This window comes from Nicotiana attenuata, chromosome 6 (genome assembly GCF_001879085.1).
Source record: "Nicotiana attenuata strain UT chromosome 6, NIATTr2, whole genome shotgun sequence".
Classification (NCBI taxonomy): domain Eukaryota; kingdom Viridiplantae; phylum Streptophyta; class Magnoliopsida; order Solanales; family Solanaceae; genus Nicotiana; species Nicotiana attenuata.
Window position 1 is genome coordinate 26,723,271 of NC_031994.1, and position 14,523 is coordinate 26,737,793.

Consider the following 14,523-nt stretch of genomic DNA (forward strand, 5'->3'; position numbering starts at 1 on the left):
ATTAAAAAACTAGAATCCTTACATTCTCACGAGTTCATACATATTAAATACATCAAAATCCAACCACAAATAACCCATCAAATTCCTAGATTTAGTTCTCCAATTTCCAAGTCCTAACTTCCAATTTTAGTCTTTAGAATCCACAATTTTCATGTTTAATTAGGAAGAAATCACATTAGGATTGAGTATTAAGTCCATAAATCTTACCTCCAAGTATTTTCCCTTGATTCCCTCTTAAATTTTCTTCAAAAAGCTCTAAAATCGCTCAGCAATGGTGAAATATGGCCAAAAATCGCGAAAGGGGATCTTTTAAACATTCTGCCCAGTTTTTAAAATTCCTTCACTGCGATTGCGAAAAATGCCTCGCGATCTTGAAGCACAAAAAGCCAACTTCCCTCATTTAACCTTACGCGATTGCAACAAACCCCACGCGATCACGAAGCAATACCTCACAGACCCACGCGATCGCAACCAACACCACGCGATCGCGAAGCTACACCACACAGACCCATGCAATCGCAACTCGCCTCACGCGATCGCGCAGGGAAACTCTGCCTCAGCCGCTAAACAAGCCTACGCAATCGTGGCCCTTTATAGCGATTGCGATGAACAAAAACGTCTGCAACAGACATGAAGATATCTACAACTCCTCAACATGCAATTCGATCCGTTTAACCACCCGAGGCCCTCGGGACCTCAACCAAACATGCCAACATATCCCATAATATCATTAAAACTTGTTCCAACCCTCGGGACACTCAAAACAACATCAAAACACCAAATTTGTATCGGATTCAAGCCTAAGAATTCCAAAAACTTCCAAATTTCGCTTTCGATCAAAAAGTCTATCAAACCTCGTCCGAATGGCCTGAAATTTTGCACACACGTCACAAATGACACAGCGGACCTGCTCTAACTTCCGGAATTCCATTCCGACCCCTATATCAAAATCTCACCTATCAACCAAAAAACGCCAAAATTTCAATTTCGCCAATTCAAGCCTAAATCTACGCCGTACCTCCAAAACATATTCCGATCACGCACCTAAGTCCCAAATCACCTCCCAAAGCTATTCGAACCATCGTAATTCCTATTCGAGACCTTTTTCATATAAGTCAATATCTGGTTAACTTTTCCAACTTAAGCTTACTCAAATGAGACTAAGTGTCTCAAACCTTACCAAAACCTCTCCGAACCCAAGCCATCCAACCCGATAACACATAATACAGATGAACAAGGAAATAAGAAGCAGAAATGGGGGAAACGGAGCGGTAACTCATGAAACGACCGAACGGGTCGTTGCACAAAGAGAATTTACAGATATAACAATATGATGAAAGGCCCTACTGTGAATATTTTTTAGGAAGGAAACTTGAAAAATAAAACTCACGATAGTATATATGCTCTTTGTTAATAGTTGGGGAGAAACACTTCAGATTTTCCATTTTTTCTAAATTCTAATATCTTGTCTGTATTTTTAAATGGTTGTAATGGACATTTTCCTCATGAGGGTTGACTTATTATTGACCAATTGAAGGTTAAATTATGTTTTTACTTAACAGTAGGAAATTAGGAATGGCAACATGTAGCCACTTGTGATGGCACTGTTTAAAATTTTAGTCAGTGTTGGCAAACTTAAGATAAGCGATGTTGCTCATCCTCTGCTTCTTGGTGAATTTTAAATAGAAAAATCAGACATTAATAATAAAAATTGACCCTTATTGATCAAATAGATATAGTAAGAAACTTATAAGCATACTAAAGAATGTCTTCACTGGAATTATTGTACCATATTCTACTATTGTACTAAGTTTAAGAACAACATAAACACAAAAAAGTTGATATGTTTATTGAATCAAAGCAACCTTTAAATATAAGAGTGGAAAACTAATTCCCTAAACTAACTCCTCTGGAAGAGGAAGACTAAACTTTTTGCTAAATAAACTCCTTAAATAAGAATATTTATTTGAGAAAATAAATGAATAACAAACTCCTAACTACTAGCTAAAGAGTTGGTCAAAATAGTAAAGTAGCTGGTGGTTAACTTATGTCTAATACGCCCCCCTCAAGTTAGGCAGTGTGTCACTACACCTATCTTGAATTAGTGTTTGTCAAAGGCTGGCTTTGGTAGCGCTTTGGTGAGGGTATCCGCGAGCTGATCTCCAGTATGAATATGAACAATGCAAACTTGATTATGTTAGACTTTCTTGCGAACAAAGTGAAAGCCTGCCGCAATGTGTTTCATGTGGCTATGGAAGACTGGATTTTCGCACAAATAAGTTGCACCAACATTGTCATAGTAAATGGTTGGTGCTTGTGGAAGTGAAACATGTAGTTCATTTAGCAGATTCATCACCCAATTTGTTTTAGTAAGTGCACTTGCAACTGCTCGATACTCTGCTTCAGTCGATGAGCGAGCAACTATTCTTTGTTTCTTGGATGACCAGCTCACAGGATTTTGGCCAAAAAACAGTATGTAACCAGTAGTGGGGGATCGATCACTCGCATCTCCAGCCCAATCTGTATCAGAATACATGTGTAACTTGAAATCATTATCTCTTTGAATGCGAAGACCAAACTGAATTGTTCCTTGAAGATACCTGAGTACTCGTTTGAGTGCTTTCCAGTGTACTTCAGATGGGGAGTGCAAAAATGGAGACAATTTGTTCAGAGAGAAACTTATGTCTAGACGAGTGAACGGCAAGTACTGTAGTTTTCCAAGAACTCTTTTGTACCGAGTGGCATCAGTTAGTTCCGCTCCATCATTTTGTTGAAGCACTTCACTGGAACTCATTGGAGTTTTTGCGAAATTGCAGTCTTTCATATTTTCTTCAGAGAGGATTTTACTGATGTAATTGGATTGTGATAGAGTGATCACATCTGCAATACGAAGCACCTCAAGTCCGAAAAAAATTAAGGTTTCTGAGATCCTTAATGGAAAAACGGCTAGCAATACAATATATAGCCTAATTTACACATGAGCTATGGCTCCCGGTAATGATGATATCATCGACATAAACCAACACATACAACACGTTGTTCGACACTTTGCGAATGAAAAGTGATACATCAGATTTGGACTTGACAAATCCCAAATAAAGAAAGAGCGTCTTAAGTTCATTGTAACAGGACCGAGGGGCTTGCTTGAGTCCATATATCGATTTCTTTAGGCGACATATATGTGAGGGAAACTGCTCGTCTTCAAAACCTGGAGGTTGGACCATGTAGACTTCTTCGTCTAGGTGACCCTGCAAGAACGCGTTGTTGACATCAAGTTGATGTATGGGCCAATTCTGCTGGACAACAATCGAAAGCACCAAGCGCACAGTAGTCGGTTTGACAACCGGATTAAATGTAGCATGAAAGTCAATTCCAGGGAGTTGTGTAAACCCCTTTGCAACAAGACGAGCCTTGTAGTGATCGATTGTCCCATTAACTTTTCTCTTTAACTTGTATAACCACTTGCAAGAAACAATATTTTTTGTGGGATCATGTGGTACCAATTCCCATGTTTGATTATTCAATAATGTATCAAATTCACTTTTTATTGCTCTCTGCCACTCTGGGTTTTTGTTAGCTTGTTTAAAACTGGTAGGGGTGATGGTGGGGGATAAGTAGGCCATGAAGTTAAGGATTGTTTTCGGTTTGTGAATGTTATTTTGTGAACGAGTCACAACATGATTCGCAGGAGGGAGAGAAGGTTGTTGTGGTTCTGTGACTGGAAGTGGTTCTAGAGAAGGTTATGAGGGTTGCAGAGTTGAGGCAGTGGTACGAGCAACAGTGGTTTGGCTAGCATATGTCATTTTGGTCGTTCTGCGACTGCGTACAATTGGAAAAGATGGTGACTGAGGCTGTGGGACTGAGGTGAATGGTTGTTGAGAATATATAGGTGTTGAGGAGAGGTGATAACGTACGTAGTGATTGTGGAGGAGACTAGACATTTGAATTTCTTTGGATAACTGTTGGGATGTCAATAGGGGATAAGATTGGGTATCATTAAGATCATGAGGAACAACAGAATTTGCAGGAGGAGAAGTAGAAGACGTACTTGTAGTGGCAGATTCTGTTGGAGCACAGGCAGAGGATACAGTGTCTTTGTGAAGGCTGGTTTCTGTATCTGGGATAAGTGTAGGGTTGGGTAATTCACTTATTATGGGAGGAGGAAAAATAGGAGACTTTGTTGGGTTAGTTTCGGTTAGGTTTTCCCATGCAAGAGTTTTAAAATTTAAGAAAATATTTGAAAAGATATTTTGAAAAGGAAAAAGATATTCCTTAGATATTCATGTCTAAGGAAAAGCTCATGATCAAGAAGCTTCTCATAGAGTTCTTCATACGTAATAGTGGAGGCACGAGCACGAATTGCAGCACAGATCTCATGAAACTCTGGCCTAGACCACTCAGGATCTTAACAATGAGTTCAAAGGTTGTGACAGAGGCACCAGCAGTAGAGAGTTCGTCAGCCATGTATCAAATATTTTCCAAATATTCAGTGACTGGTTGGGAGTCTTTTGTGAGTCGCGTAAGTCGATTGTGAAGACTAAAATATCTGGCTTGGGACTTGTTAGCATATGCAGTGTGCAATGCATCCCAAGCTTTTTTGATGAATCAGCAGCTGCAACAGTAGTGGCAATTGTTGGATCAACAGATGCTATAAGTGCATTTTGAATGAGTTGGTCTTGACTAAACCAAAGAGCAAATGCAGGATTGGCACTAAGGAATGTGCCAGTTGTGATAGTGCGAGATGGAGCATGAGAAGACCCATCTAGATGACCATAAAGATCATGACCATGCATAAGCATAGAAAATTGTGCCTTCCAAGTTGCAAAGTTGTGGTTGCCTTGTAATTTTATTGGTAATTATGATGCAGGATTAAATTGGACGACCATCACACAACTGTTGTTATCAGCATTAACAACTCCAGTAGTGTTGGCCATTTGTGGAGGGTGGGTGGAAGAGAAAAAAGATAGGATCTTACTCGTTAGAGTTTGTTGAGGCTCTTGATACCATATAAGAACAAGAGAAACACAAAAAAGCTACGTAATATATTTATTGAATCAAAGCAATCTTTAAATACGAGAGTGAAAAACTAATTCCCTAAATTAACTCCTTTAAAAGAGGAGGACTAAACTACTTGCTAAACAAACTCCTTGAATAACAAACTTCTAACTACGAGCTAAATAATTGATCAAAGCAGTAAAGTAGTTGGTGATTAACTTATGCTCTAATACTTAGAACACAATCAAGATACGATGAATATATGAAAAGTACAATTAGAAACATGATGCCTAACAAAAGGGCTAATTACTACCTCCTAACAAATCCGTTGGACGAGTTTTCATCAAGTAAACTCATCCAACGGGTTTCCTTATTCGACCACAATCATAATACAACTAATGAAGATACAAGCAAAAACAAGAATGAAATGTTGACAGGGGGGAACAAGCGCATGCGCATGCACAGTCAGTCTATTTATAAGTCTGAATTCTGTGAGGAGGGTCTGAATTACAGTCATAGTGACAGTGAAGAGAACAGCAAGAAACAGAAGAAAACTCCAGGGACCATGAAAGTACCTATGCTTAAGTTCAGCGAGGAGAACTCGTACAGGGAGCACTTTACTTTTGGAGTAAGTAAAAATATATCGTTTGACATGCCCGTAAGCTCGATGATTAGGTACTCCACGTGCTGTTATATATCTCAAGAGGTTAACAACTTCTTGGACATTACTAACGGATTTGAGCTGGAGTGTGCCCCTGGCTCGCAGCTCCTTAACATCTTCCTCTCCTTGAATCAACATATTCATGAGATTCAAGTAAGACCAAACCCCTATGGTTTTATCTTGTGCGTTGCTTGAAAATTCAAAAGCGACTAGGTTTAATAACAGGGTCTTGGTCCATTCGTGGATGGTTAGTCGAGGAAGGAACAACGTTCCTGATAACACAAATGATTTAAGCTGGACGAGTGATAAGCTAATATATTGTTGGTTGTTTGAACTGCAACGAATACCCATTTTCTTCAGCTCTGTGACTGATAAAGGTTCACAAATAGCAAGATCTTCTTCTTCTTTAAAAAAAGGAAATTTGATCCATATTTCTCTAAAAATTTGAAGAAGATGATGAGCTGGATGGAGGTGCATCTGCGATCTAAAGTGCGATCTAAAGATATCGTAATCTGTGGTATTCCATGTGGGATTAGGAGATATTGTTAACAATTGGTTAAAGAGGAAACGCCCGGTATCGTTTAGGAAAAAAGTCTCTTCAATTTCAAATGCGCGTAATAAAGCATGTAGAAGCTGGAAAGGCAATTGATTTTCGAACAATAAAAGGTCACGACACACCAAATCTCTATCATGTTTCTTCATATTCAGCATGTCCAAGCTGCAACCACGGATGAATAGAATAATAAAGCAGCCGTCAAGGAACAACATGAGACACCAGTCACGGTCGTCAGCATAACATTCGGTATGACTAGGAGAGTAACAATTCCGAGCGTTGAGCAAGTCCTGTTCAACACCTGCATGCGCGTGCTGAATGGATACTCTTCCTGCTAATTCCCTCGGTGCTTTCCGTTTTAACAACTTCATGGCTTGAGGAAGAGGTTTTCGATGGTGTATTGGACCAATGGAAACCACATGGGGCTCATAGTACTTGCCATAATCTTCTGCACTAGTATTCTCAATAAGCGTAGAGGGAATTGCTCTTATTGTATACTCCTCCTCAATCGGAGGGTCATGTATAGCAGTGGCAGAATGTAACCATTCAAGCACTTCGTTTGCTCTACATCGTCTGTTGTGGTCAGCCACAAAATTTTCCATTTTCGAAAGCCAATAGAGTATGTATGTATATATTCAAGGGACGATAACATCAGTTGGAGCATTCGTGCATATATATATGTAGGGAAATTTCATAATTGCAACTTTTATAAGATTATATTCCATCGTATACAACTATTATTGGATCCACGTTTTATACAATATAAGTGCTTTCATATTAAATAAGTAAATAGTGTCAGTTTTATTAAGTCACCCAAGAAATATGGTAGAATCCCTATAATTAAGGAAATCAACTATCACATCAATGCCTATTTAAATTATCTCGTTATATTACTGATATTTATAAAGAAATGAATATCCATTCATTTATCATTACAAGTTTTGAAAAAACGCATGTGTTATTGCTTAAAGTAAATAAAACTTTTATCGCTTAATTAGAAGAGTTTGTTACTTAAATGTATTATTCATACGATAAAATTAATCCATTAAAAACATCATCGTAATGTTATAAATATTCCCATAAAACTTCAAGCTACTCCATTGCATTATATTGTATATGAAATATATTTATATATTATATTACTGTAAGGAAAATATACATTAAAATATATGCATATTAAGTAGTTGTAAGAATACACTAATTGAATTACTAATATATTAATATATATTATATATAATGTATATTTATATAATATATTAATAACACTTGGGAACGAATATCCATTCATGTGTATATTTGTACAGTACAGTCAGACCTTTCTATAACAACATACAATATCTCTATATAATAATCATTCACTATAAAAGCTAGATTATTTGGGAACCAATTTAATATGTTATGTTATAATATATATCCTCTATAACAACACTTCAGTATAGCAGCCAAAAAATATCGGAATAAACGAGTCTGTTACAGAGAAGTTTGATTGTACATTAATAACACTTGGGAATAAATATCCATTCATGTGCATTACAGATTTTGAAGGGAAAAGAAATTTAAAATAAATTGATATGGATGTATTAGGTGAGAGAGAAAATCTTCATAGAAATATATTAGGGATATAAAATTATTTATAATTAATTAAAATGTAAAAGTTTAAAATAAATTTATTATATGTAATTTTGTAAAAGTAGTTGTATTTCTTTTAAATAAGTTTCAAAAAGGTTGTATTATGTGTAACTCCTCATATATATACTAGTCCTGTAAAGCCCGGACCCAAGATCAAGGCAATATGTCCATAATAATAATAATTTGTGTTACCTTTTTAAGCACAACTTTTTAAAGATCATAGCTTCTTAACCATTTATTATTCTTTAATTATGGTTTCTGATCGTATCATTAGATTATTTTATTAAAAGAAATATTTATAGGAAAGCAAGTGTGCTAAGGATAAGCAGATATCAAAGGAAAATATTTAATCACCTAACCCTTTTAAAGATCCGACCCCCTCAAATGAAAAAAACCAACAATCAGTGCACCACCTTTTCCACCATTGCAACCCCTTCTTCTTTGTAAAAAAAACAACCCTACCATAGTTTCCACGAAAATACTAGTTGTAACACCCAAATAAATACACACAAATTACATATTCGATAAAACTCCATCTTCGACCATCTCTTCTTTATTATCTATTCTTTTTCACAAAACTCAATAATGATGAGCCAGAAGAAAATAACGAAAAGGAAAAATTTCAGATCTTTGTTTGGCACAATTGAAAGAACCACAAAGACCACTTTGTCAACGAAATTCCAAAACAAGAAATTGAAAACTTAACTTCTTCTGCAATTCTGCCCTTCTCACTGACGTAACTATCAACAAGAAATTTTCGGAGAAATTTTGAATCTTGAGCAACCAAAAGAAAATGGAATGGGAGAATGTTGAATCGGGGAAGAAGACGAAATAGGGGGAGGGGAGACGAAACCTGGGGGTGGGGAGGGGAGACGAAACCTGGGGGTGGGGAGGGGAGACGAAGGGGAGAATATAATACAGATGGAGAGGTTTGGACCTAGGAAGAAGACGCGGAGTGGGGGGCTGGGGCGGGGAAGAAGACAAGAGTGGGAGGGGTTATTTTTTAAAATTTTTTTTGTTAATTGGTGTAAAAAAATATTAAAAATTAGCCACGTGGATTCTTTATAGAACTTTTGACATGAAATTTTTAGCATTTACATGCATGTTTTATGTGAAGAACACGCAAGCGCTACGTAGTTAAAGTGGTGTGTTGTTGACACACTTTTAAAAGGTTTGAGTGTGTAATAAACAGGTATGTAAGAGGGATTTGGGTACAAGGTCGATGATTAAACTATGTATTTTGCCTAAATAAATCAACACCATTAAAATTCTTATAGTACATGTGGCACCATCTAAAGCCCTATTAAGAAAAACTGGACAAAACTTTACTGGGAACCTAGAGAGTATTTTGAACTAGAGAATATTCTTCTCTGGCATTAGAGGTGTACAAAGGAAACCGACAAACCGCACCAACCCGATAATCCGAGTCAAACCGAGAAAAAAAACCCGACTATGATTGGTTTGGTGTTGGAAAAAAAAACCCGACCATAATTGGTTTGGTTTGGTTTTAACTAAAGAAATCAAACGGAAACCAAACCAACCCGACATTACATATATAGAAATTTTAGATATAGTTAATATCTAAATATACTTATTGTGATGTAATTTATAAATATTTCTTAAAAAAATTCATAATTTTATCTTTTAAGGTATTATTTCAAGGTTGAACTTAGAACTTTTGAATGCTCCAATAAGTTTTATAGCCATTAATATTAGTAAATTAAATAATGCTAACAAAAGCCCAAACCAAGATTAAATCAATACTAATGCTAACAAAAGACATTCAATTCAATATTACGAACGGGAATGTATTGAATATCTATTTTTTATTTTTTAATAATTTAGATAAAAATGCATAACCTATTTTTATTTTTCTTTAGCGTTTAGTCATGTAATTAATACTCCCTTATTAGTCTATTTATTTTAGCATGACTTAGTACTTTTAGATTATGTTTATTTTTATTATGGCTTTTTAATTAGCAATATTTATATTACATAATTTTATTGTCTTTATTGTTAAATATTTTAGGATAATGCCATGACACATCTCATATTTTGTATTATTTTCTTGAAAAATATTTTATATAGTTGTATCTTACTAGGGTTAAAGAAATATTTTGAGCATACGTTATATGTTTTGTTCTACAAAGATTTTACCGGAAAAAAATTCGAAAAAATCCGAGATTGAAAAACTCGAGTTTTATTGGTTTGGTTTGGTCTTTAGATTTAATAACCCGAAACAATTGGTTTGGTTTGGTAATTGTAAAATCCAAACCAACCCGACCTATGTACACCCCTATCTGGCATAATGAAGTCAAAGGATTTGTTTTGAATTTACCTTGTTTTTCTCCTCCTTCCTTTTCCTTCTTAATTTGCTTAGTTTTCTTTTTGGAAATAAAATTTTCACAATTTTGGTACTCGATTCAGTATGGTACCTTGTTACGTTAGAGAGTGGAACACCTCATTAATTAAAAAGAGAGAGAGAGAGAGGAGTGGAACACTTCCCCTCGTCACCCTCTCGCCGAAATACGTAAAATGAAAACCTGAAGAGGGTCTCAGAAGTACAAAAATTACGAAGCCTAACCCCAAAGCACTGTAATCTTCTCTTCTTTGACTGGTAATTTCCCCCCTCTATTCGTATTCGCACTTCTCTATTTTGTTCTAAAGGCGCCAGTGTTCTTTAGCAATTGCTTCATTTTTTTTTCCCATTTTTTTTTTCAATTTTGAATGCTCTCTTAGATTCTTTCTGAACTATGAATTTGGTTTATTGGCTGAAAATAAAAATCCAACCTTTTTATTCTTTGCTGAAGTGGGTATGTGAATTTGGCTCAGTTTCCTCTGCTTATAGGTGTTCGACGAATTGCCTCCACGAATTTGGTGTTAATATAATATTGTATCTCTACCCAATTTCAAATTAAAACATTTTTCTAGATTAAAGAATCTCGGATCAGATATTACATTGAACTTTTTGTTATACTTTAATATGATTCTTGGGCCCTAGAGATGTGATGTCTTTGATAATACCATTTTTATAGTATTAGTCTTTGCAAATACAAAAGTGCCTCAATCCTGTGGACCCTATTCATAACAGTACTATTTTAAATTAGTCTCTAGCTGAACAAAATTTGGATAGTTTCGCTTCATTGTTCTCATAAGGCAGTTGTATGCGTTGTAGTTCAGATTTTTCACTTGGTTTCTGAGAGTGTAAAGCACTAAGAACTGATTTGTGATTTTCTTATTTCATCTGCAGCTGAAAGAGTTTGAACAAACTTCGGTTCTAATATTATGGCGAGATCCTTATCTCAACTGCTGTTGAAGCGTTTTGTAGCCTATCCACTTACTCGTTCATCTGCTATTGTGAGAATAGATACTAATATCTTCCTGTTTGTGCTTGCTGTTAACAATGTGTCAACTAATGCCTTTTTTCTACTGGTTTGTCTGATATGCAAAATAAACATTTGAGTTTAATATGAAGAGTTCCTCACCTTTTCTCTTTCGTCTGAACTTTGTGCACCCCATTCCTTTGTACTCCATAGACATTATAGTTTATCTCTTGCTAGCTAAATATAATCTAGGATGCATGTTGCATCTGTAAAGTTTCTATTATAAACTATGAGCTTTTGCTAGAATCCTTTATCATAAAAAATAAAAAAAACATTTGCTTGAATCCCATCTGCTATATGTCGCCATCTGGCATCTACTCATGAAATTTGGGGCATATGCTCAAGTTTGATACTAAAGAGTTTAGCCCGTATACGGGGTAAGACAAAAGTGGATTTTTTTCAGGCTTTTTCTTATATATCTGTTTTATAAGTGTTATTCTTAACAGCTGTTCCATTTATGTAATAGACATTCAGATCCATCAATCAGGATGAAGTGTGGTATTCAACTTCTGTGCCTAGTGATCCTGACACTCATGAAGATTTTAGACCCACTAGTAAGCTTGAGAGTTCAGGTCTTTCCCTAGAGAACATTGTTGAGCAGGTATTTTTGCCACTATCTGTACATTTTCTGCTTGCTGGCAAGTAAAAGCTCTGTCGTATTCAATCTTTGAATATAGCGACGGTGTTACCCTTTTGGCTTATAAACTGTTCTTTTAAGTTTTTAGATTTAGTTATTCTGTTGTCCTTCTACCGTAGGATGTCAAGGAAAATCCTGTAATGATATACATGAAAGGTGTGCCAGAGCTTCCTCGATGTGGATTTAGCTCATTGGCTGTCAGAGTGCTAAAAGAATATAGTAAGTCCAAGCAGTCTCTGAAGGGGGAATTCTCTGCTGGCTTTATTGTCTCTTCTTGTTGATTTTTGCATCTTATTGACTTGCAAGGCATAGGTTTCCGGTAGAGGTCCATGCCTTATAAAGTATTCATCTTCTTACCAATTGATGTGTTTTTGCAGGCGTTCCTATAAGTGCCAGAAATATATTAGAAGATCCGGAGCTTAAGAATGCTGTAAAAGCCTTCAGGTATGTTTGACACTAGATGGTCTGCAGTTGTGAAATTTGTATATTGATGAATCTGTAATTGCAATTTTTTCCAAGTGATGGATACCAACATCTACATGTTAGGTGACTATCTTTCTCCCTCTATTGTGATCTGGTGTAATATCGTGTATCGTTTAACAGTAACGCACATCCTTGTGAGAAACTGTGCTGAGCTGGGATATCAGCTACCATGTTATATCGTAGTAAACTTTGGAAATGAGATTAATGGTTTTTCCTCCCCTAATGGAGGATTTGGGGTTGAGGCAGCTCATGTTTTTTCTTGTGACAAAATGAAGATACAATTGATTCTTTTAGCTGGGGAGTGCCAACATTTACATAATCTTGGGGATGACTCTTTGCCTATATAGTTACTTGAGATATATGTAGGTTGTATATCTACATTCAATAGCTTTAACATGTTTCTTTTTATGTATTGTACTTTAAAGAGCACCAAGTGGGTGCTACAAAGCTTTACGAGTAGTATATCTCTATAGAGCTCAAAAGATCAACACAATCCTCCGTACCATAGAACATCATTTTGATTACACCAAAACAAAAATCTTGTACATCTATTTTTCAAGTTATGTGTTGTCTCTGTCACCTTCCCGGACCACCTCTATTACTTTCTTTTTGTAGCATCTATTATGTGCATAAAGGATTCATTACCATGATATGTGGAGCCTTTTAGATGAACAGTGTCACATGTTCTTGATTCTTTTTCTGGACTTTATTTTCTGTGACATGTTTAACAAGGCTGTAATGTAGTTCATGCATAATAAGGGAATTATCCTTTGAATTGGGACAGTGATATTTCACAGAGAAGTTTCTTGTTCATGCTCCCGATCCAGCCTATGCATTCTTTCATCTTCAAAGAACCTAGATTTTAAGGCTGCTGATATGGAAAAGGAGCTCTCTCAATTACTTTTTGATTCCTTTCGTTTTCCCTTGGTAACTACTTGCATAATGACGAACCAAATTAAGTTGTAAATGGAGCTCTGTGAACTTATGATAATCAGCTGTAATCATCAGTTCTCTTCTTCTGAGTTCTGACTTCTTCTAAGTTCTTACCGCTGGTTGGTCATAGTGATGCATGTGTTTCAGGACTTGAATTTGTAAAGTAGGAATATCTAGCCTCTATCTTGAGGAGATGTATTTGGTAAATCAATTTTAAACTAGTAATTTTGCAGAGTATTGTTTATGCAGTGATTGTGAGATTAATAGATTGTGAGATCTGTATTTAATCCAAAGTAGTTGCACTAAGACAAGTTGTTACACTTCAGAAGGTGCAACTTATCTAGATGCTTGCTCAAGGACTCATAATCTCTGTAAATGTTGCAGCCACTGGCCCACATTTCCACAAATATTCATCAACGGGGAGTTTATTGGTGGATCGGATATCATCCTGAATATGCACCAGGTAATTTCACTTTTTTATGTGAATCTAGTTAGGCTGGGTAAAAGAAACATGCTGAACAATTTTATTCATGCAGAGTGGTGAACTCAAGGAAAAGCTGAAAACTATCGCAGCCAACCAGGGGAAAGCAGAATGAGATATATTAACACAGAGAATAGAATAGTTCTACCTATGTGTGAACTGTTGTAATGCTTCAAACACCAAGTTTGTAGTCTTTAGGCTTGCGAGCTGTAATAAAATATGCACTTGATTCCATTTGTCATATTTTTGTGGAAACGATGAAGATACATTCTTCACACTTTTGTCTCTACTTGTTTAAATTGTTCTAGTTCAATGTTTTTTGCTTGAAAGTAGTATTCCTAGTGTAACGACCCGACCGGTCGTTTTGAGCTTTTGCACTTTGATCGCCAGTTCTCGGGCACGACTTGCCCCGTGTAATGTATTATGACTGATGTAGATCGTTGGTTTTGGTTTCAGAAAAATTGGAATGAATTTGAAAGAACAGTTTCAGTTGAAAGCTTTGAATTTGAAAGGTTTGACCAAGAGTCGACTTATTTGTATATGAGCTCGGATCGGAATTTTTATGATTTGGTTAGCTTCCTTAGGTGATTTATGACTTAGGAGTGTGATCGGAATTGGTTTTGGAGGTCCGGTGTAGAATTAAGCTTGAATTGATGAAGTTAGTATTTTGACGAATTCCGGTTGATAGGTGAGATTTTGATCCGAGGGTCGGAATATAATTCCGAGAGTTGCTGTAGTTTCGTTATGTCATTTGGGATGTGTGTGCAA

General features: G+C 36.1%; 2 protein-coding genes across 2 annotated transcripts; one reads left to right on the forward strand and one right to left on the reverse strand.

Annotated features, from left to right (window-relative positions):
* LOC109228213 (UPF0481 protein At3g47200-like) lies at positions 5,215–6,831 on the reverse strand. The gene has a single exon (XM_019393375.1). The coding sequence runs from the start codon at positions 6,809–6,811 to the stop codon at positions 5,366–5,368; it is 1,446 nt and encodes a 481-aa protein (XP_019248920.1). The 5' UTR covers positions 6,812–6,831; the 3' UTR covers positions 5,215–5,365.
* Positions 10,300–14,087, forward strand: LOC109226738 (monothiol glutaredoxin-S15, mitochondrial-like). The gene is made up of 7 exons (XM_019391583.1): positions 10,300–10,455; positions 11,089–11,195; positions 11,688–11,822; positions 11,978–12,077; positions 12,236–12,302; positions 13,659–13,737; positions 13,811–14,087. Exons 2-7 carry the CDS (start codon positions 11,124–11,126, stop codon positions 13,868–13,870), a joined length of 513 nt encoding a protein of 170 aa, XP_019247128.1. The 5' UTR covers positions 10,300–10,455; positions 11,089–11,123; the 3' UTR covers positions 13,871–14,087.